At 35.6% G+C, this 25,243-nt stretch overlaps 1 protein-coding gene across 7 annotated transcripts in view; it reads right to left on the reverse strand.

Annotated features, from left to right (window-relative positions):
• The window catches only part of LOC145268614 (protein phosphatase 3 catalytic subunit alpha-like), a 435,971-nt gene that overhangs the window by 180,409 nt on the left and 230,319 nt on the right, over positions 1-25,243 (reverse strand). For all 7 annotated transcript variants that reach the window (XM_080124090.1, XM_080124087.1, XM_080124089.1 and 4 more), the window contains exon 4: positions 10,220-10,331. In XM_080124090.1, the coding sequence (XP_079980216.1) occupies positions 10,220-10,331 (112 nt within the window). The remainder of the gene's footprint in view (positions 1-10,219; positions 10,332-25,243) is intronic.

The following is a 25,243-nucleotide window of genomic DNA, read 5'->3' on the forward strand; positions in this document are numbered from 1 at the left end:
GGTCGGGGGGAGGAAAAGAGGGAAAAAGACGGGGGTCGGGGGGAGGAAAAGAGGGAAAAAGACTGGGGTCGGGGGGAGGAAAAGAGGGAAAAAGACTGGGGTAGGGGGGAGGAAAAGAGGGAAAAAGACTGGGGGTAGGGGGGAGGAAAAGAGGGAAAAAGACTGGGGTAGGGGGGAGGAAAAGAGGGAAAAAGACTGGGGGTAGGGGGGAGGAAAAGAGGGAAAAAGACTGGGGTAGGGGGGAGGAAAAGAGGGAAAAAGACGGGGGGTCGGGGGGAGGAAAAGAGGGAAAAAGACGGGGGGTCGGGGGGAGGAAAAGAGGAAAAAAGGCAAAAAGGCGAGGGGGAGGCAAAAAGGCGAGGGGGAGGCAAAAAGGCGAGGGGGAGGCAAAAAGGCGAGGGGGAGGCAAAAAGGCGAGGGGGAGGAAAAAAGGCGAGGGGGAGGAAAAAAGGCGAGGGGGAGGAAAAAAGGCGAGGGGGAGGAAAAAAGGCAAAAAGGCGAGGGGGAGGAAAAAAGGCAAAAAGGCGAGGGGGAGGAAAAAAGGCAAAAAGGCGAGGGGGAGGAAAAAAGGCAAAAAGGCGAGGGGGAGGAAAAAAGGCAAAAAGGCGAGGGGGAGGAAAAAAGGCAAAAAGGCGAGGGGGAGGAAAAAAGGCAAAAAGGCGAGGGGGAGGAAAAAAAGGCAAAAAGGCGAGGGGAGGAAAAAAAGGCAGAAAGACGAAGGGGAGGAAAAAAAGGCAGAAAGACGAAGGGGAGGAAAAAAGGCAGAAAGACGAAGGGGAGGAAAAAAAGGCAGAAAGACGAAGGGGGGGAAAAAAAGGCAGAAAGACGAAGGGGAGGAAAAAAAGGCAGAAAGACGAAGGGGAGGAAAAAAAGGCAGAAAGACGAAGGGGAGGAAAAAAAGGCAGAAAGACGAAGGGGAGGAAAAAAAGGCAGAAAGACGAAGGGGAGGAAAAAAAGGCAGAAAGACGAAGGGGAAGAAAAAAAGGCAGAAAGACGAAGGGGAAGAAAAAAAGGCAGAAAGACGAAGGGGAAGAAAAAAAGGCAGAAAGACGAAGGGGAAGAAAAAAAGGCAGAAAGACGAAGGGGAGGAAAAAAAGGCAGAAAGACGAAGGGGAGGAAAAAAAGGCAGAAAGACGAAGGGGAGGAAAAAAAGGCAGAAAGACGAAGGGGAGGAAAAAAAGGCAGAAAGACGAAGGGGAGGAAAAAAAGGCAGAAAGACGAAGGGGAGGAAAAAAAGGCAGAAAGACGAAGGGGAGGAAAAAAAGGCAGAAAGACGAAGGGGAGGAAAAAAAGGCAGAAAGACGAAGGGGAGGAAAAAAAGGCAGAAAGACGAAGGGGAGGAAAAAAAGGCAGAAAGACGAAGGGGAGGAAAAAAGGCAGAAAGACGGGGGGGATTAAAAGAGGTAGAGAGACGGGGGATAGATGTAGAAAGAGGAGGGGGAAAGAAAACTATCTTACAAAAAAACTGTTTTTAAGTGAAACATTGGTTCTTTAAGGGGAAAAAAAATTATACAAGTCAAAAGAATTCAGTTATGTGTTTAGCGACATTCTTTTAAAAAAGCATGTGTCAAATCCAAAATTCGACAGGTTTTTATGAAAGAGAAAAATTTATTAAAAAAAAAAAATTATCACAAAGATAATAAAATTCCGCTTCTAACAAGTCACCAATCAACCTCAAGTGATCAGTTTTAGCAAAGTTATTGATTTTCAGTCTGTCCCAATCTTTCTATCCCGTGTTCACTCTGCCATCTTGCACAGCAGTGCGACACGAGACCTAAACATTTCAGATATGAAACAGCTTTGGCGTAATGATGGTACAGCAATCAGATGAATGTGCAGCTGCAAACGGGAAGAAAGGATCCCATTAATTACGGATCATCAGAAACTTTGATTATTCCATGCAGTTACGGATGCTTTACTTTGTAATGTTGCAGTTAAACAAAATAAAAATCCGCGTCTGCTTTTTTTTTTTACAAAAGTTTTTATTATCGTTGTTCCCCGTTCTGACACCATTTAAAGTCTCTCGCTCTCACATACCCATTTAGCTTGGTATGAGTTCCTCCTTCCTCCGACCACATGCTGGCCCATTCTCGTCCTTTACGTGTCCATTTTCTTTGATGCGCACTCGGCTTCTGCTACCACGTGGTGCATTTTTCTCCTTTTTCTTATCATCTACACTTCCTAATTTGCATATGCGCTTTTTTGGCTACTGCTGCTAATCTTTTCGCAAGCCAGCTAATGTGATTGATACGGAGGGCTTCAAAGCTCAGCTCCCTAGACAAAACGTGCTAGAATTGCGTGTCAAATTACTAGATAGAAATTATGACATGCCTTCAATAAGTTTCCAGACTTTTTAGTACAGACATTTAAAATTGTCACAGACTCTTCAAGATTCAGTATGTTATTGCTATACATCTTATGAGATGACTGACCAATCCAATGAACAGCTACAGCAGGAATTTTAAACGTCTTATCAAAGCCTGATGTGTATAAAAATGTAGAGAGAGAATCTAAGTGGACATTGCCTTAAGACATTGTCTGTTTGTCGAGCGTCTTACGACTAAATTAATAACAGATTATTTATGTGGTCTCTCCCCAAAGAGTAAACTTTCTGCATAAATCTTTTGTGAATTTGTTTCTTGTTCAATCACTGCCGATTATGCATATGTGCAACCTACACCTTTGTGTGAAAAGAACATGCACAGAGTGTTCGTTTAATGTTTGCATAGCTATTGAAAGTATTGCAGCCTCCGACCTTAGCCCCAAATCAACAGGGATTAGACCATTCCTCTAATGACCTGGTCTCTCTTGATTGCAGTGTAATGCGGGTTTTGTGTAGTTCTAGGAGCTCCACCTTTGTAAACTTTGCCCCTTCTCTTTGAGAAGGGGATAGTTTATTGGTAATCACCTGAGGCATCCTTTTTTTGCAGGTCAGCGTGCCCCTCGAGGGGGAGAAGACTTTGTAATAACCCTAACCTTGACGCTAGTGTCGGAGGTTTTACAGTGAGAGAGAATTAAAAACCTTACAATCTCCAACATTCACATCATCCTAAATATTAAAACTGGGTGAAGAATTTGCCAATCTGGGCACAATGCGATCGGCGACAGCATCCATTTGACCGTCACCTGGTTCTACATATTACCAAATAAATGTAAATAATTTATTATATGATTTATTGAACACAAGTTGCTGTTTTTTTTTTGTTTTTCTTACCATAGAATATGCTAAAATTATCCATGATGGTAAGTTGAAAATGCTCTATTAGATCCATTATCTGCTGTTGTTTGGTTTTTACTTATAAGGAATGTGACAAGTGACCAATGAAGAAAAGAACTGTGGCCAAGATCAATTTCCGAACCCGAGACCCCCTCCCACTTCATATTTGTATATAGAGAAAGGGCATCTATTTGCCACAATTTAGCTTAGTTTATAATCTAGTTAAATCAATTATTTTCAGCATTTTGCCAAAATTGTTGGCATTTTATACAGGTTTGATCACAAAGACTTGGTTTGATCGTTTTGTTTTATGGCATATCAACCTTTTTGAATTATTTAATGTTAAATGCAGTAACTTCGAAATTAAATTTTATTTTTCAAATTTTTATATCTTCAAATACTCACTACTGATGTCTGGTTTGCCATTTTTTTTTTTTTTTTTTTTTTTCGTATATGAAAATTGTTTTAGTTTTTGACTTTATAGTATAGAACAAATTTAAGTTTTGAAAAGGAAAAATAAAAATCACATTTATGTTTGGTGTATTTTAGGTCAGAAAACCAGTATCTTCAGACTGTCTGATCTGGTAGCACCAGAGCAAAGATTTGGACAATTATATTTATAGCCAGGGGTGATAAAAACCAAGCAATCACATACCATTCAAATAAAATATACTCAATCTCTTTGAATTTATAAGTCATAGGCTTTTGTCTTGACATAAAAAGGAAACTATGATCTGATGATCCTTTACCATATTCTTTTTTTAACCTGAAATTCTTTACGATTCTAAGCGTCTTTGACTCGATTGATGCTTACAATTTTTGGTCGGAACGATTACATTCAATATTCGCGATTTTATTAATTTTGCTTTTTTTACGTTAGTTATTTCTCTTACCATCCATTTCCTAGGAGGTGCAGATCATTGTTATATTATAAAAATAGCCGTCCACTCGAAATATTGTCATTAATTCCAAGTAAGAAAAAATTAAGAGAATGTAAAGAGTTAACATGTAGGAGGAGGAATGAGACAGGAAGTCATTATTTGATGAAATAAAAGTTCTCTAACTCTTATCCCTCTAGATGAATTGTTCAAATCTAAGCTATTAAAGCAAAATTAAGATTTTAATATTTTCAGAGAGAATTTCCATTAGTATTAGAAATAATACTACAGTTTCAGCTTCAGGCAGACAGATACCAAATCTCCATTAGTAATAGAAATCATAGTATAGTTTTAGCTTCAGACAGACATATACCAAATCTCCACCAGTAATAGAAGTAATATAGTTTTAGCTTCAGACAGACATATACCAAATCTCCACCAGTAATAGAAGTAATAATATAGTTTTAGCTTCAGACAGACATATACCAAATCTCCACCAGTAATAGAAGTAATAATATAGTTTTAGCTTCAGACAGACATATACCAAATCTCCATTAGTAAAAAGAAGTAATAATAGTTTCGACTTCAGACTTACAGATACCAAATCATTAGTAATAGATTTATTTGGGTGGCCAAATTGATGAAGCTTTACAGCAAGAATGATGGTTACACAGCATCCGGGGCGGGTGTAGGAAGGAATAAACAATTAAATAAGCACTCTATGAACCCAATTCTTGGTGGCAGATTAACAAAAAAGATGAATGTAGCGAATTGGGAGGCAAAGAAAACGGCATGGATGGAAAAGATCAAAAGAGACGCGATGATGCAGATGCTGATGTCAAGGTGATTTTTGCTTTCATTTTCAAACCGGATGTTTTTAGAAATAAGAAAATGGAGTCAAAGAAAAATGACAAGAATTTCTTTTAACCAAAAACAAAAACTCTTTTAACCAAAAACAAAAACTCTTTGAACCTTGTGGCAGATTTAAAAAAAGAAAGAAAAAAAAAGCGCTTTTATTTAAATATTAGCACCGATTAACGTTTGGAAAATTCATAAATTGTAAGAAATTTGTTGCCGTATATTAAACAACTAAAAATAAGGTTTCTATATTTTCACTTGCTCAAGAGTCAAGCATATTTTTTTTTTTTTTTTTTTTTGGGGGGGGGGGGTTAAATATTTCGCAAGTTCACTCTCCTGTTCTAATGGCTCAGCGATCAATCGTCTTCAAATTCCACTCTGTGATATTAATACGTAACCATAGTTCAGGTAAAAAAAAAAAAAAAAACGATTGGTGAATATAGCAAGAAACCGAAATTAATGTTCAGGACTAATTTTGTAATGAAATGATTTTGTGAAAAAAAAAAAAAAGTTTTTGTATGCGACACTAATCAAACAATAGTAAAAAACGGAAATATATAATCCACAAGAGGCCGTGGCATAGCGGAGAAAGTACTTATTAATTTAGTTTCTGGAGGTTGAAGGTTCAATCCTTATTGCGAATGACACTCAAAAATACAATTGCGACTTGTACCCTGCCATGATTAACAAAACATGCACCACACACACGATCGATTAAATAAATGTTCCATTTGAAATTCCGGGCCGATTCCCGAGTTCAACAGAAAGATTCTCTAGAATTTGGCAAGCTGCCCATTAAAGAGGTTACACCATCCGACATGTGAAAACAACACTGAAGGTGAGAACAGTAGTCCGAATAAACCAAATAATGAATTATTAATTCTGATCTGAAAAATTCAGAAACATGAAATATTTAAAATTATCAAACGAGAGGTTGTGTTCAAATCAGGACTCCAAAAATCCCTTTATACCCCCCCCCCAAAAAAAACGAAATTTTGAGAATGTTAATTGATGTCTAAAATCTACTGTTAAAAATCCACACAAATCATAGGTGGATTTTCACAATTGACTGCAACCACATTTTTACCCATTTTTTAATTGAACTAAACATAAACCACATTTTTACCCATTTTTTAATCGAACTAAACATAAACCACATTTTTACCCATTTTTTAATCGAACTAAACATAAACCACATTTTCACCCATTTTTTAATCGAACTAAACATAAACCACATTTTTACCCATTTTTTAATCGAACTAAACATAAACCACATTTTTACCCATTTTTTAATTGAACTAAACATAAACCACATTTTTACCCATTTTTTAATTGAACTAAACATAAACCACATTTTTACCCATTTTTTAATTGAACTAAACATAAACCACATTTTTACCCATTTTTTAATTGAACTAAACATAAACCACATTTTTACCCATTTTTTAATCGAACTAAACATAAACCACATTTTTACCCATTTTTTAATCGAACTAAACATAAACCACATTTTTACCCATTTTTTAATTGAACTAAACATAAACCACATTTTTACCCATTTTTTAATTGAACTAAACATAAACCACATTTTTACCCATTTTTTAATTGAACTAAACATAAACCACATTTTTACCCATTTTTTAATTGAACTAAACATAAACCACATTTTTACCCATGTTTTAATCGAACTAAACATAAACCACATTTTTACCCATTTTTTAATCGAACTAAACATAAACCACATTTTTACCCATTTTTTAATCAAACTAAACATAAACCACATTTTTACCCATTTTTTAATCAAACTAAACATAAACCACATTTTTACCCATTTTTTAATTGAACTAAACATAAACCACATTTTTACCCATTTTTTAATTGAACTAAACATAAACCACATTACTCACAGAAGCTGCGTTTGCTTAATCAGTTTATACATAGCAATATATAAACATATGCTTAAGCACCATTGTTTGTTTGTTTTTCTCAGCACCAAAACCAACAGAGTCTCTGCCATTATTAAAATAGTCTTTTTTCCGCCGGCAGCGGCAGGAAGCTTCACATGCCTCCCCCTCACAGTGACTTAGTCCACAATACATTGTAGTCTACATTGCACTGAAGAGAACCCAATGTTGATTTTGAAAACATTTTTATATAATGATTGGAACTGAAGTTTAAAATGCAAAAGTCAAGTATCATGGTTCAATTGTGCTCTAAACAGAAACTTTCATTTCAAATGTATCCTTGTCATATCAAAAAACTTACTGTTGATTTTATATCTTGGGCTTTTCGGCTTTTGTAGTCATAAAACTTCTCAAATGCACTTAAGTTAGGCTGTGTAAGGTGTTAACTTTGGTCAAAATCGCCTGTTCCTCATTTCAATCATCAATACTTATTGATGACATTAATATAAAAACTATCTAAGAACATTGCCAGGCACAAAAAGTTTCTTTCTTAGAACTCCAGGCCTGTGAAATTCTTTTCCGTTTGCCTGCTTCGCATTACAATATGGTCATAATCAAGTCCAATGTGAACAAGTTCTTGAATTGTTCCCTTACGATATTGTCCCAAAGACTACCATATACTCATTAACCCTTATTCTCGAGTGGCCTCCAGGCCTTGATAAGTGGTAAAAAAAGTACCTTTGTGGGAAATTTCATAAAAATCAACCAAGCCGTTTTGGAGTCCATAGGGACAAACTCACACATAAAAGGTTCCTTTTATATAATAGAAGAGATTTTTTCTCTATTTCTAATAAATGAAAAAAAAAAATTTTTTTTGTTTTCAAAATAAATAATACATCAAAGATTTGACATCGAAAGTAGCAGTTCGCTCGGCTAAAACGGAACACTAAAAATGTCGAAACATGTAATGTAATATTATTATTATTTTTTTATTTATTTATTTTTTTTTTTTTACATACTTTTAATTTTGAAAAAGTTTTTAAAAATTGTTTAAAAATTTTCTCTCATCGAAAAAAAAACAAAAAAAAAAACACCAAATCAAAAATATACAAATTCCAGATCAGCGATTAGTTTGGCTCTTAGGTCAAGCATTTAACTGTGATGCCGGGAAACACAATTCTTCTAATCTATATATATAAAAGCCAAACGTCTGTGTGTATGTATGTTTGTTTGTAACGCTAAAACTTTTGAAAGACGGAACCAAACTTGACAAATTTGGTATCATATCGAAGCCCCATCACCCGGATGACAAATATCCAAATTTCACGTCAAACGGACCACTAGAAGTTGGTCAACTGATCAGTTATCTTCGAGGGGGCCCCCAAAAAACCTGTCATTATCTATATATATAAAAGACAAATGTTTGTTTGTAACGCTAAAACTTGAGATGAAAGATTCCTCTCCCCTAAGAATAAAATATATGTTCAATATCTGCTTTTGTTTTTTCATTGTTTATACGGTCCCGAGCAACGCCGGGTAGCCCTGCTAGTAATATATAATTGTTTTATATTCTTGCAAACACTAGCGTTTCATGCTTATGTAATCATGAGTGTAGGAGATGACTAACGCTGTTTGAAAGATTCGAACCACGCAACGAATCCATCTTTGACGCCATTAGCAAGGAACATACCCCAGGGACACTGTTCATCACGACAAAATTTCACACAAAGCTAATTTGTATGTCTGTCTAGATATGTTTTGTACAGAAATTCATTTGATAAGTATTGAAAAAAAAAAACCTAATCCAATCTTAAAAATAGCTTTTCTTTTCTATAGAAAAGAGAATAATTTTTAGAGGGAAATATTTTATGTTATACCAAGGGAGATAATTAAGCTTTAGCAAATCATTTCTTCTTTAAAAAAAAAAAAAAAAAAAAAAAAAAGATTTAATATCATCTGGACATATAACTGAGTGATAGAATATTCGACTACAGATTGAATGAGCCCTTGTTCAAGTCCAGATGTATCTCACCATTCATAGTTTTCTTATCAATGAGTCCAATTAACAATAAGAGTTACCATTTAAAATCACTGCAAATCATTTCTTCGTTTTCATATTTTAAAACTAAACATTAATCAGAAGCGACTTTTCCAGGACATTCATCGTCAAGCCTAAATATCAGCTGACGTGATATTGTAAACAAACACAGACGGAATTTAACGAAGGACATTATCATTTTTATATCTTTATTTTTTTTGCGAATTAGTTCACAGAGTAAATTATTCCTCGTAATATATAATGAATAATAAAGGATTGATTTTATAATAATACATATGCAATCTGCATAAATTTAAATGTTTAAGAATATTGTACGACCGGGCAATGCCGGGCTGCCAGTTTGTTCATAATATTATAAGCAACAAGATCATTTTCGAAAGGTGAACAATTCATAGGATTTTCTCAAGATCATTCGATTATCCTATAACAACCTCCAGATGCTATTTTGGAGGACGTGTAACATTTACAACATTCACTGCTCCAATTGTTTCCCTGGGTTGGGTAATAATTTGGTTTTGATTGTTTAAAATCCGTTCTATTTACAGTTTGAATTTCAAGTGACTGAAATCAGAGTCTAGGATCGTATCACAAACTTCTGGTGTTCGTGTGGCAATCTAAAAAATGGAGGTTAAAGGTCAGGAGAACAAAAGGTTGATTGTAAAAACAAGGACACATGGAGGTTAAAATCTGTTTAAACATTTTAAAACCAATAACAATTTAAAGCTGATGCATTACCTTTATTATAACTTATTATAACTTATTTGTTGGGATAGTTTTTTCTAAAATTTAAAAATGTAAACGATGCGTGGTCCCTCTTGCATCACCACTTATACTATTGTAGTTTGTATTAGAAGTGGGACCTTTCTCGGCTTCGAGAGAGCCAGGGCCGGACCTTTCTCGGCTTCGAGAGAGCCAGGGCCGGACCTTTCTCGACTTCGAGAGAGCCAGGGCCGGACCTTTCTCGGCTTCGAGAGAGCCAGGGCCGGACCTTTCTCGGCTTCGAGAGTCTTTATGAGAAAAAACTGTTAAAACTATCAATTACATGTAGGATGTTTAGCAGTTGTACATGGAGCTCAAGTGTGAAATTTTTGAGAAGATCTGAGCTGAACGCAAACTGACCACCTGTCTTATCTAATGCAATCAGCTTTTGAAATTGGTTACAAAATAGAAAACAGAATTCACATATAGAAATTTTTTTGTTAAAAAATATCGAGTTATTCAGTTAAAGGGTTACTTGCGATTTAGACATTTTCTCTGTAGAATTTTTATTTTTAAAAATTAAAAAATATGGCTTTATACTTACATTCTTGCTTGAAAGTGAAATACTCTGTTAGATGTCTACATTCGTGATTTCCTCGGAGCAGGAAAAATGTGGTTGGATATAAGATCTTCAGAGCCCATAAATATAAAACACACTGGAAAAAAAAGAATGTGGGGAAAAAAATTATTTATATATATATATGAAAGTGACAAGTTCTCAGATTTTTAGCATCGATATAAAATCTGATAACATTAAACATTACTTTTGACATGAAATAGAAGGCTCTAGTGGATTTTCATATCTGAGCTTAAGATTTTACATTTCAAATGGAAAAAAATTTTTTTAGTAACTCTTCAGTTTGAAGTCATTCTAAAAAAAAAAAAAAAAAAAAAAAAGAAGCAGCAGCATAAATCCAGCTAAAGAACCTTTCCCAGGGGGAAAAAAATTAATCCAGTCATGATCAGCAGAAAATTAGCGGTTTCTCGTTTTTAGACGAAATGATATCAATAAAGTATTCAACAAGATTCAGTCTATTTTATGAAGACGTTCTGAAATCCAATTGGTTCGTGCTTATCATATATGGTTCATTTTTTTACATTTTTTTTAAATTCATTTTTCACCCCAAACATGGCACAGTGTCACTTTGAAGTAGGGGGCTACTATTGAGGACAGTAGTTGCATGAATACTATGTAGGGAGATGAGTAGCATTACTCTTGAACTTCTGCATGTCAGTACAGTTGGGAAAGCAGAATCCCGGAAGGGAGTTCCAAAATCTAGCAGTTCTGAGGAAGAAACTATTGAAGTAAAAGGCCTTCTTACACCTAAGGATCTCTACTGTGAAGGGGTGGGATTTACCTGCTTGTCGGGTTTGTCGGAGGTATTCACGACGAGGTTCTAAATAGAATTGCCCCAAACTTAACGGTCATACCCTGTTATTATGCCAAAAATATTCCAACAGTAGCAAAACTATATTTAAAAATTAAAATCATTGTAATATGATGATTAATGTTGAAAATATAAAATAATTGTTTTTTAAAATTCCAAATAAAATGTTGGCACTTCTATATTATAAACAAAAAAATATTGAATTTCCAAAGAAACAAAATGGTACCTACATGATTATCAGGTCTCAAATGGTAACATATCCCAAAATTATGGGAAACGGTGAGGTAGAAAAATAATTACTAATGAAAATTGAAATTCGTAAAATGAAGCCAAACATCTACATTACAGGTTACTAAAAAAGAGGTAAGTTGACAGGGGGAGATAATTAAGTTCTGTTGCTTACGTCATGTAATGAACGTAATTCAAAATGTTGGACCAATGTTATTCCCCATCTAAACTTTATCAAAAATAGCTTTTAATTAATAATTATTTTTTTTATTTTATTGTTTTCCATAATTTTTGGATATGTTACTATTTGCGACATGACAATTACACAGGCACCATTTGTTCTATTTGAAATTCAATTTTTTTTTTGTTATTATAATACAGAAGCACCAAAATATTTAAAAATATAACTGTTCATTAAATTACATTCATGCAACTTCGCACGTTTGATTTTTTTTTTTTTTTCAGAAACTTGTTTTTGCTGCTTTATTTTGTTTTTCATCTCTTGTGTTTTTTTTTTGTGATGAATTGTTATTTTAGTTAACTTTCTGCAGGTCTCTTTGATCTTCAAGTTTTCTGCCCCCCCCCTTTTTTTAATATGATGCTACCAGATTAGGCCACCGTCTGAAGATACCGGCTTCCTGATATAAATTGCATGAAACCTTGACGCACCCCTTAAAAAAGACATGAAATAAAAAGCTGTGATCCTTATATCTTGCTTCAAATTTTACATTTCAATCGGAAAACAAATTTCGGTAGACCTCTTTGAGCTTCAAGCCTTTTACTTTCTTTAGATTTTTTTTTTTTTCTAGTTGAATTTGAAACCTTTGATTATATTTTCCACAAAAATTGAGAAATTCCTGGAAACCTCCAAACACTTATCACTGTATGAAAAAAAAAAAAAAAAAATGCAGGTATTTCCCGCCAAAACAGGAGTAGATCATTTTGATTGAAATCCACCTCCAACATTGAAGCAAGCAAGTGTTGCTTATTCATCGTAATGTTGGAAATTCACAGAAAGAGGAAAGTTTCTTACTCAGTTTCTAGACAGCTAGTTGGGACCAGTGATGTACAACGTGTGTGTGTATGTTTTTTTTCTTGGGGGGGGGGGGGGGGGGGCATCCAATCCTATTCAAACTATTTCCCTTTTTCTCAGTGCTAAAACTTTCACTAGAGTCTTTGTGGGCATACAATTAAGCATTTAACCCTGCACACCATTGGTTGTAATTCAACTTTTTTGTTGCACTTGTAAATGTTGCATGCGCAAGACGTGCTGGGAAAATACTTGTAGGCTGCGAGTAAATCAACAGTGTAAGACAACAGAAAAGGATGAAAACTCAGATGCGGAGAAAACGCACTTCGACGGCATATTGAGCTTGTTCACAAGTTTTGTCAGGTTAGTGACAACATTGGAGGACAGCATGGAACTGGTGCTAAGAGTTAGGAGCACGAGGTGCGTTCAATAAATTTCCAGATCTTTTTGTACAGGCATTTAAAATAGTTGTGCACTCTTGAAAAGTTGTTGCTATACATCTTATATGGAATAACTGGCCAATTTTTATGATTTCACATTCAAATGAACAGCTATTGCAGGAATTGGAATGCAGCCTACTAAAGCCTGATTGTCATAGTCAACTTTAAAAATGCAATCTGGACGTAAGGACATTTAGAAGAATGATATGCAATAAAATTCTGTTTTAAACTTGAAAAAAAATGCCACAGATACATATGGAATGCTTCAGACTGCTTTTGAACCATCTTGCATGAATTGACTATCAGTTTTTGATTGGCATAAGAGATTCAAGGAAGGCAGGGAGTCTGTGAGGGATGATAAGAAGTGAGGGAGAAGTAAGGAAGTCAGAACACCATTGTTGATTGGCCAAATGAAAAATTTCATGGATAAAGACAATCATGTGTCTATAGAGACAATAAATGCACAGTTTGATGTCAGTGTGGGAACTGAACACAATTATTCGTGAGGAATGCAAGATGTAGAAGATGTGCACAAAGTTTGTCCCAAGAATGCTCAGAGAAGATCAGACTATTGTCATGTTATGATCCTTTAGGCTGTGATCATAGCATAGTATCTGTTAACTGTGGCAAGCAGGGTCAATGGTCAAAACATTATTATTGTTATTGTATTCTTGTTAATTGATTTGAGTGACGGATGGTCGCTGGATCAGTTATTATGATTAGAAGAATAAACAACTAAATTGCGGAAGAAATGATTGACGTGTAAATCACAAAAAGAATGCGAAATAGAAAATAGATGTAAACATTCTTTTGGATTTGGATAAACAAATAACTAGATGGAAACATTAGGTTGGTCTGAGACACGTAATTAGGTGACGTAAGAGAACATGTGATGTAGTTAGTTTTGGAGAGATTCAGGGAGTTGAGGATTGACCACCAGAACAGACAGACGTCTAGACAGGGGTGGGCAGACAGCTAGAAGCGGGCTGTAAGAATAGAAAGTGTAGAAATTGCAGATCCTGTGAAAACCATTTGAGACAACTGTAATAAATTTATATTATAAAAATATAAAGAGTTGTTTTAATGGTTTCCCAAATAAGAACAGATGTCTCAATTGAATGGATGATCGCTTCATGGTTCGTCATGGAGCAGTGGGAAGATACAGAAGAACTCTTCAAGAAAACAAAAGGTATGAAGCATATATTATTCTTCTTATATATGAACTGTAAAAATATCCCGTGCGATAAGTCTGATACAACATGATTCAGTTTACACGTCAATATCATGTCCTCCTGGCTAAACAACATACACACGATTTATACGTTTATTATCTGTCTGTTAAAAGAACAATATCTTACATCCACTAGATAACACATGACACGTTTTAATATATAATCTCCTCCAATATAAACCAATATACAACACTATTTGACCAAGATTCCCTAAGCTCAAGGAAAACTTTAGAGGATGTTGTTATGAGAACTGAGGAGATGAGAGATGCTGTGACGAGGGTTATCGGCATGCTCACACATGGGACCTTCCAGAAACTGTTGGAATAGTACAAGTGCATTGCAGCCGGAGGAGATTACTTCGGAGGGGACTAGAGTTTCATGCGTTTACTATCACTAAAAGTGCCCATACGAAAAAAGTCTGGAAACTTTTTGAAGCCACCTCGTCAATAGAATAAGCTCAGAGGAAATTCTACCATTACTAACCAAAACATTTTCATCCATTCTTTCAATGTGAACAAACCATCAAAGTCTCCTGTTCAGATTTAATATGCCTCTGAGGTCATCAGATCCAAGTATGGTTTTAATAACCACATTATACAGACAGTCATCATATTCTGATAACATTTCTCTCCATTCAACACATGTCTATAACCCTCACTGGTTTCAATTGCATCACCATGTGTACATATGCCTAACAGATGCTTCCCTTAGTCGACAATGGTAACGCTCTGCTGGTTAATGATGGCTAGAGTTCTCTGAACATACTCTACCAACTTGAAGCCTTGCAATCACACCAGTCCCTCCCCGTGCTTCAATAGTATGAATCTATATTTTATTTTTCTTGGAAACTACTGAACCAATTAATTTGGCTGAGATTTTCTATGGATCTTTGCTATAACAAGGTGCAGTGGACCAAGTTTTATGGTATCCGTTTGATGCTTAATTAGCGATTAATGTGGATTAGTATTGAATGCAAAAATGAGCACAGATTTTATCATATTCAAGTTGGCATAAAGTACCCATTCTAAGTCAACGGCCTATAACTTTTGCAGGTTTTGAACAGGTAAAAGTTATAGCCCGTTTTGGTTATAGACCAGTTTTGGCCAATCAACTTTGGTGTTCTGACTTCATTACTCCCCCCCATGCCTCATCTCTCAGACTCCCTTCCTTGAATCTCGTATGCCAATCAAAAACTGATAGCAAATTCATGCAAGGTGGTTCAAAAGCAGTCTGAAGCATTCCATATGTATTTGTGGCATTTTTTTCAAGTTTAAAACAGAATTTTATTGCATATCATTCTTCTAAATGTCCTTACGTCCAGATTGCATTTTTAAAGTTGACTGTGACAATCAGGCTTTAGTAGGGTGCATTCCAATTCCTGCAATAGCTGTTCATTTGAATGTGAAATCATAAAAATTGGTTAGTAATCCCATAACATGTTTAGTATCACATATTCCTTTTTTTTTTTTTTTTTATGTGTAGCTCTGCTGCTAATAACTATTTTTAAAAGTTTCTTTTGTCGTTTTAAAAACAATTTAACAATAATGGTTCATCGTAGAAACTTTTCGATTGTTCTGGAAAGACAATAGTAAAGAAATTTGGGTGGAATTACTATTCGCAAAGCAAGGGAGATTCTATTTATAAACGATGCTGCTAAGAACTGACGGATCAAATTAATTCACGTTCTGCTACCAACTAATCAGAAACCAGAATTGCTCCATAAATATTAAACCTTTCTGTAGCAATTTTGCATATGTTTTCTTCGTATCAACATGGGAAGAATCTTTTGCTCTATCTACTGAGAACCAGTCACTTTCAGGACTTGTGTAAAAAATCTAACCATCAGAAACTGTTCTGTCTACTGAGAAACAGTCACTTTCAGGACTTGTGTAGAACATCTAACCATCAGAAACTGTTCTGTCTACTGAGAAACAGTCACTTTCAGGACTTGTGTAGAACATCTAACCATCAGAAACTGTTCTGTCTACTGAGAAACAGTCACTTTCAGGACTTGTGTAAAACATCTAACCATCAGAAACTGTTCTGTCTACTGAGAAACAGTCACTTTCAGGACTTGTGTAGAACATCTAACCATCGGAAACTGTTCTGTCTACTGAGAAACAGTCACTTTCAGGACTTGTGTAGAACATCTAACCATCGGAAACTGTTCTGTCTACTGAGAAACAGTCACTTTCAGGACTTGTGTAGAACATCTAACCATCGGAAACTGTTCTGTCTACTGAGAAACAGTCACTTTCAGGACTTGTGTAGAACATCTAACCATCGGAAACTGTTCTGTCTACTGAGAAACAGTCACTTTCAGGACTTGTGTAGAACATCTAACCATCGGAAACTGTTCTGTCTACTGAGAAACAGTCACTTTCAGGACTTGTGTAGAACATCTAACCATCGGAAACTGTTCTGTCTACTGAGAAACAGTCACTTTCAGGACTTGTGTAGAACATCTAACCATCGGAAACTGTTCTGTCTACTGAGAAACAGTCACTTTCAGGACTTGTGTAGAACATCTAACCATCGGAAACTGTTCTGTCTACTGAGAAACAGTCACTTTCAGGACTTGTGTAGAACATCTAACCATCGGAAACTGTTCTGTCTACTGAGAAACAGTCACTTTCAGGACTTGTGTAGAACATCTAACCATCGGAAACTGTTCTGTCTACTGAGAAACAGTCACTTTCAGGACTTGTGTAGAACATCTAACCATCGGAAACTGTTCTGTCTACTGAGAAACAGTCACTTTCAGGACTTGTGTAGAACATCTAACCATCGGAAACTGTTCTGTCTACTGAGAAACAGTCACTTTCAGGACTTGTGTAGAACATCTAACCATCGGAAACTGTTCTGTCTACTGAGAAACAGTCACTTTCAGGACTTGTGTAGAACATCTAACCATCGGAAACTGTTCTGTCTACTGAGAAACAGTCACTTTCAGGACTTGTGTAGAACATCTAACCATCAGAAACTGTTCTGTCTACTGAGAAACAGTCACTTTCAGGACTTGTGTAGAACATCTAACCATCGGAAACTGTTCTGTCTACTGAGAAACAGTCACTTTCAGGACTTGTGTAAAACATCTAACCATCAGAAACTGTTCTCTCTACTGAGAAACAGTCACTTTCAGGACTTGTGTAGAACATCTAACCATCGGAAACTGTGCTGAAACTAAACATGGCTTACAACTTTAGGAGGTTATGAGCTCAGCGTGCGTCTTTATTTTGATGGATCCGAATCAAAATTTGAATTGTAACAAGTGAAATTTTTAGGATTTCTTTAAGGTAGAGTGCTTACTGGGTCGTGTGTGTGATCACGATAAATTCTGCTTCACACATAGAGATACAATCTGTTGCTTTTTAGATTTCCATGAAATAATAGGCCTATTTTCTGATAGTCTGAAACAATATCCAGATATACTTTTTCAATCTTCTCATATTCCTTCATCTTTTGTGTAGCTCTGCTGCTAATAACTATTTTAAAAAGTTTCCTTTGTCGTTTTAAAAACAATTTAACGATAATGGTTCATCTCAAAGTAGAAACTTTTCGATTGTTCTGGAAAGACAATAGTAAAGAAATTTGGGTGGAATTACTATTCGCAAAGCAAGGGAGATTCTATTTATAAACGATGCTGCTAAGAACTGACGGATCAAATTAATTCACGTTCTGCTACCAACTAATCAGAAACCAGAATTGCTCCATAAATATTAAACCTTTCTGTAGCAATTTTGCATATGTTTTCTTCGTATCAACATGGGAAGAATCTTTTGCTCTATCTACTGAGAACCAGTCACTTTCAGGACTTGTGTAAAACATCTAACCATCAGAAACTGTTCTGTCTACTGAGAAACAGTCACTTTCAGGACTTGTGTAGAACATCTAACCATCAGAAACTGTCCTGTCTACTGAGAAACAGTCACTTTCAGGACTTGTGTAGAACATCTAACCATCGGAAACTGTTCTGTCTACTGAGAAACAGTCACTTTCAGGACTTGTGTAGAACATCTAACCATCAGAAACTGTTCTGTCTACTGAGAAACAGTCACTTTCAGGACTTGTGTAGAACATCTAACCATCGGAAACTGTTCTGTCTACTGAGAAACGGTCACTTTCAGGACTTGTGTAGAACATCTAACCATCGGAAACTGTTCTGTCTACTGAGAAACAGTCACTTTCAGGACTTGTGTAGAACATCTAACCATCATAAACTGTTCTGTCTACTGAGAAACAGTCACTTTCAGGACTTGTGTAGAACATCTAACCATCGGAAACTGTGCTAAAACTAAACATGGCTTACAACTTTAGGAGGTTATGAGCTCAGCGTGCGTCTTTATTTTGATGGATCCGAATCAAAATTTGAATTGTAACAAGTGAAATTTTTAGGATTTCTTTAAGGTAGAGTGCTTCCTGGGTCGTGTGTGTGATCACGATAAATTCTTCTTCACACATAGAGATACAATCTGTTGCTTTTTAGATTTCCATGAAATAATAGGCCTATTTTCTGATAGTCTGAAACAATATCCAGATATACTTTTTCAATCTTCTCATATTCCTTCATCTTTTGTGTAGCTCTGCTGCTAATAACTATTTTAAAAAGTTTCCTTTGTCGTTTTAAAAACAATTTAACGATAATGGTTCATCTCAAAGTAGAAACTTTTCGATTGTTCTGGAAAGACAATAGTAAAGAAATTTGGGTGGAATTACTATTCGCAAAGCAAGGGAGATTCTATTTATAAACGATGCTGCTAAGAACTGACGGATCAAATTAATTCACGTTCTGCTACCAACTAATCAGAAACCAGAATTGCTCCATAAATATTAAACCTTTCTGTAGCAATTTTGCATATGTTTTCTTCGTATCAACATGGGAAGAATCTTTTGCTCTATCTACTGAGAACCAGTCACTTTCAGGACTTGTGTAAAACATCTAACCATCAGAAACTGTTCTGTCTACTGAGAAACAGTCACTTTCAGGACTTGTGTAGAACATCTAACCATCAGAAACTGTCCTGTCTACTGAGAAACAGTCACTTTCAGGACTTGTGTAGAACATCTAACCATCGGAAACTGTTCTGTCTACTGAGAAACAGTCACTTTCAGGACTTGTGTAGAACATCTAACCATCGGAAACTGTTCTGTCTACTGAGAAACAGTCACTTTCAGGACTTGTGTAGAACATCTAACCATCGGAAACTGTTCTGTCTACTGAGAAACAGTCACTTTCAGGACTTGTGTAGAACATCTAACCATCGGAAACTGTTCTGTCTACTGAGAAACAGTCACTTTCAGGACTTGTGTAGAACATCTAACCATCGGAAACTGTTCTGTCTACTGAGAAACAGTCACTTTCAGGACTTGTGTAGAACATCTAACCATCGGAAACTGTTCTGTCTACTGAGAAACAGTCACTTTCAGGACTTGTGTAGAACATCTAACCATCGGAAACTGTTCTGTCTACTGAGAAACAGTCACTTTCAGGACTTGTGTAGAACATCTAACCATCAGAAACTGTTCTGTCTACTGAGAAACAGTCACTTTCAGGACTTGTGTAGAACATCTAACCATCAGAAACTGTTCTGTCTACTGAGAAACGGTCACTTTCAGGACTTGTGTAGAACATCTAACCATCGGAAACTGTTCTGTCTACTGAGAAACGGTCACTTTCAGTACTTGTGTAGAACATCTAACCATCGGAAACTGTTCTGTCTACTGAGAAACAGTCACTTTCAGGACTTGTGTAGAACATCTAACCATCGGAAACTGTTCTGTCTACTGAGAAACAGTCACTTTCAGGACTTGTGTAGAACATCTAACCATCAGAAACTGTTCTGTCTACTGAGAAACAGTCACTTTCAGGACTTGTGTAGAACATCTAACCATCGGAAACTGTGCTAAAACTAAACATGGCTTACAACTTTAGGAGGTTATGAGCTCAGCGTGCGTCTTTATTTTGATGGATCCGAATCAAAATTTGAATTGTAACAAGTGAAATTTTTAGGATTTCTTTAAGGTAGAGTGCTTCCTGGGTCGTGTGTGTGATCACGATAAATTCTGCTTCACACATAGAGATACAATCTGTTGCTTTTTAGATTTCCATGAAATAATAGGCCTATTTTCTGATAGTCTGAAACAATATCCAGATATACTTTTTCAATCTTCTCATATTCCTTCATCTTTTGTGTAGCTCTGCTGCTAATAACTATTTTAAAAAGTTTCCTTTGTCGTTTTAAAAACAATTTAACGATAATGGTTCATCTCAAAGTAGAAACTTTTCGATTGTTCTGGAAAGACAATAGCAGAGAAATTTGGGTGGAATTACTATTCGCAAAGCAAACTGAAAAATCTTCATTTCGTTAAACAAGATTTATAGTCTAAAAAAAAAAAAAAAAAAAAAAAAAAAAAAAAAAAAAAAGAAAGTAAAAATAATTTTTTTTTTTTTTTTAAATCCATATGATTTAATTTTTTCTCATTTCTTTACAAAGATATAAGCGTCTATTATTGTCTTTAATTTGATTCTCTTTTACAAAACATGCTTGAACGCAATTTTTGTACTGACCCGGCATTGTCCAGGAATTCATTTACAAAACACATTTGAATGTAATACATTGTTGTGGTAGGATCCACCTAATTAGCATACGTGGAGTGTCAACCGTATAAATACGAGAGACCCAATGAGACTCAGTGACAACGAGATAGAAAGTCGACGACTACCCAACCGGCACTTTCTCCAGGGACGGTCTCCCCATGACTATACTAAAGAACTATGTAAATATTGTATATACTTCCTTGCTTTCAATATATCTGTTCTATTTTACTTTTGCGTTGTAGTTATTTATTTCCATGTGTTCAGTCGAGTTTCAACATACATCAATGTTAAAAGTTAAATATGCTAATAGCTCCTATTCTTTTAGTTCAGTTCTGACCCCTCCCCCAACACTGACATATATACAAACGATACGCCGATATTCCATAAAGCCTGCAGATTCATCTATGGAAGTGATATGTGCCTTGCAACCTAATCAAAGATGTCGCATCAGTCGATCTTTAATGGCGACGAGCGCTCATGTAGTTGTCATATAATGACACGTGGCATTTCAACATGAAGCCAGGTAAAAATTCCATCTTGAGAACCACCTAACCTAAAGAATGTTCAACACTATGTGGAGAGGTAAAGTCCTGGAAAACACCCTATAGCCAATTTATCTTAGCGTGACACGCAACAGAATATTATCATAAAAAACATCGAAGCTCTGCAAGGTGCTATTGACGTGTAATAGCAATCTTGCGACCCCGGCTAACAGCTTTTGGGGAGTGAAGACAGACGCTACCTCTGTTAGCTTTAGCATTATGCTACTTGACCACAGAATACTGCATGGTAGCACGGGCTCGTTCCATTCACACTGAAAAGATTGACATCAAGCTCAACAACGCACGCAACCTAAAATTGACCAATCCGTCATGTCTGCAGGCTGTTTAGAGTCGCTCTGTTGCAAATTTTTTGAGGCATCAGCAAAGACAGGGCTAACAAAATACACTTTTTTGCCCTTCAGAATTTGTTCTATCAGAAGATATACGTCACAACATTGTATCATGTTCACACAAGAATGAAAATAAGTCAAACTCTTGCAATTTCATGACTTGAGGTGACATTCAGCCAGAATGGGTTCAACTGGTCATTCATCTGGAACACACTGCGTTCCAGATGAATAAAGACCATACATGATGGTCTACAGCGGCCAAGATAGTGACAGGTAGTCAGTCCTGAGACCAGCAGCAAACACTCGTGTCATAAGGGCTAGGTTTGCCATTAGCTTTGATGGTGTGTGACCATACCTTTAGTTGGCCTCCAAGACATTTCTCCAACCTTAGAGTGGTTCTGAATCTATTGCTTCTTGGATGAACTTTTGGATTGCGGCACGCAGCATAGCCAAACCAACAAAGATGAAATCACGCTAAACCCAACAAAGATGAAAACGTGACCAAACCAACAAAGATTAAATCGTGCTTAAAATATTTAATAATAATTAATAAGATAAATGCAGACTATGCATGAGGGTCTGCAGTGGTCAAGATAGTTATGGGCAGCCAATCCTGGGACCAGTGGCAAACACTGTAAACTGTAGATAGGTTTGACGTCTGCTCTGATGGTGTGTAAACAGGTTTCAGAAGGTCTTCTGGGCATCTTCACCAATCTTGGAGTGGTTCTGGAGTTATTGCTTCATTAATGAACTCTCCTGGATCGTGGTGTGCAGCATGGCAGAACCAGTGAAGTCAACTTCTTAAAAGAGATTGGTTAAGAGGACCTATATTGCATTGTGTCCTAATTTGACCATTGAACATGAAAATGTGCCAGTATATCCACAAAATTCAGCGGAGGCAGTATAGGCCAAACGCTTGAGATCTGCAGTTCTCATCAGCCAGGTTTGCGCAGTTGTAGAGAAGGATCATCCGAACCAGTATTTGATAGATCTGAACTTTCGTGCCTATTTTGATCTCGAGTCAAGATCACAGATAAGGATTATAGATGACTGAAAATATGGTGGACATTGATGATTCAGGCATTGATGGCAAGGGTTTTGGAGATAGATCCCTATGACCTAATATCCTAAAATCAAACCAAAGTAATTGGATAAGTATGTTCCAGTTTTAAAAAAAAAGTGGTACAATCATATTATGAGGTTGGTGTTCATGTTGGATGACCATAGAATGCATTGAGCAATATACAACAGATGAAAGATACGACTACAGAATTTCGACAGTTCCTGTTATATATATATATATATATATATATATATATATTAGTGATGGGACGATTCCAATATTTTTCCCCGATTTCGTACTAAATTCCTGATTCAGATTCTTTATAAATCTCTAAATATTTAACTATAAAAGTGTTATTCTGTCTTGATTACTGTAAAAACACATTTTAAATGTGCCTGTATTTTCTCAAACGCAAAACACACTTGTAAGAGAGGAGATTTAAAAATCAATAAATATTTATTTTATTATTATTATTATTACAAGCAGTGCAAGATGTTTCTTAAAACAAAATTTAAAAAAGAAGATAATTTAAGGAATCGGTTTTGGAATCGGAAAATAGGCTCAAATTTTTCCGATTCCGATACTCCAAAAAGCTGATTTTTCCGATTCATCGTCCCAACACTAATATATATATATATATGTCCGAGAGAAACGATAGTGTAATGGGCCATCTTGGTGGCCATCTTCTGTTAAAAAGTTCATATAGGAAAAACGTTTTTTGATGATTATGATGAACACATAAATAAAAACTATATATTTTTATATATATATATATAAAATCATGATTAGCCAAAGTGTATCATTTCGAAGTGTGAGTGACATGCGCGTGAAAATGTGAAACGATAAATCATCTAATAATAATAATTGTCGTGACATTTTCTAATAAATCTCTTTAATAAAAATGAGGTCGAAAGTGAAAAAAAAAAAAAAAAAAAAAAAAAAATCACAGAAGAAAAAAAAAAAAAAAAAAGATTTGTGAATGACTTGTTTATTGTCAACAGTCAACAAGAATATCAAATTGCTTTAAAATTCGCTTCCCAACCTCAGAGAAACACACTGTAATCATTTAGTTGCTTAGAAAGGTTTGCCAACAACACAAAGGGCCACGGAAATTAATATCTTTGGTTGATCATACACGAGTTCGAATATCCGACTTCTAGGACAGGGTGATTATTAATTTCTTATGATCTCTTGGAAATGTGCTTCTAGGCTGTGATTATGACTCTCTTGAGATTTGCCAAAAGTAATGTTCATACTAGATGGTAGACTTCATGCTCAGTCGGTTTTTTATGGCCATAAATTAACAGCTGAAAATTTTGAGTAGTTTTGTGGTGTGATGCAAGTGAAATTAATATAGTATTCTGATTGTTCTGTACATTATGCTTTGAAAAAGGACAAATACAATTTTTGAATACCAAACAACTTTTGAAGCCCAAACTGTTTAAAAAAAAAAAAAAAAAAAAAAAAAAAAAAGGCCAAATTTGCAAAATTTAGTTTTAAAAAGGCCTATCTGTCAATCCCAGACAATATGAATAACCTTCCCTTGATGTAGCCTCGTTTTTTGGATATTATATGATCATTGTTGCCATAGTGTGAGAAAGAAACTCAATTTAATGTGCAGCAGTTTTTAACTGAAGAAAGTCAGTGAAACGTTATGTCAAAAAAAGGGAACATTTGGAAGAAACAGAGCAAAAAAAGAACATTGTCTGCCAAAAGGTGCTGAACTAAAAATATAAATTAAAGATTCTTTTACAATGTGGTTTTATTATTTGTATTGACCTATGTAGCACAATATTACTTTCTGAGTATTTTTTAATACTAAAAAAATTATTTCATTTGCGTCAGTTCTATATTTAAAATCCAATGGATACTATTTTCATAGAAATGTTAAACTCATTTGTTGCGTGTTATTGGTTTTTCCGTCAAAAACATTTTTTTTTTTTGCGCTATCGATAAAAATATCAGCTTTATCAAAACAGATTTGTTGATCAATATATTTCCCATTCCGTGGAATTTCCACAGAGTCCTGTTTATATATATATATATATATATATATATATATATATATATATATATCTATAAAAGTGAACGTGTGTCTGTCTGTGTGTGTCTGTCTGTCTGTGTACATTTCCCTACGCAATAACTGTCAATTTTTAGTCTATAGACTCGAAATTTGAAATACCGGGTACTGAGATTTGGGAAAATCGATGTGAAGGGTGTCAGCCAGAAATTTGGCTGTTAAGGGGTCAAATTTCAACGAATTGGCCTTTAAGAACTCTACCAAACTCCGACAATTTTGGGTCTAGACACTTGAAATTTTAGATATAGGTTCCTTGAACCTGGATCTAACTTAATAAAGTGATTTGAGCCCGAAACTATAAATTTTAAGGGGTCATAATAGGGGTCAAAATCTTAAAAAATTAACCATTTTTTTTGTTTTTTTGCTTTTTTTTGCACAGCATACACCTCCAAACACCCGAGCAACACCGGGCACCTCTGCTAGTATATATATACACACACACACACACACACACACACACACTAGCAGTTCCGCCCGGCTTTGCTCGGGCCGTATGTACTGTTCATAACTTCACGTGCCTATGTATATATTAAAAAGTGTGAATATGTACGGTAATGCCTTTCTATATAATAGGCTTCCTTAACTACCATAGAGAAAGTTGGTAGAGACCACAGAGA

Source organism: Euprymna scolopes, chromosome 44, assembly GCF_053919585.1.
Source record: "Euprymna scolopes isolate OS-2025 chromosome 44, ASM5391958v1, whole genome shotgun sequence".
NCBI classification, from domain to species: Eukaryota; Metazoa; Mollusca; class Cephalopoda; order Sepiida; family Sepiolidae; genus Euprymna; species Euprymna scolopes.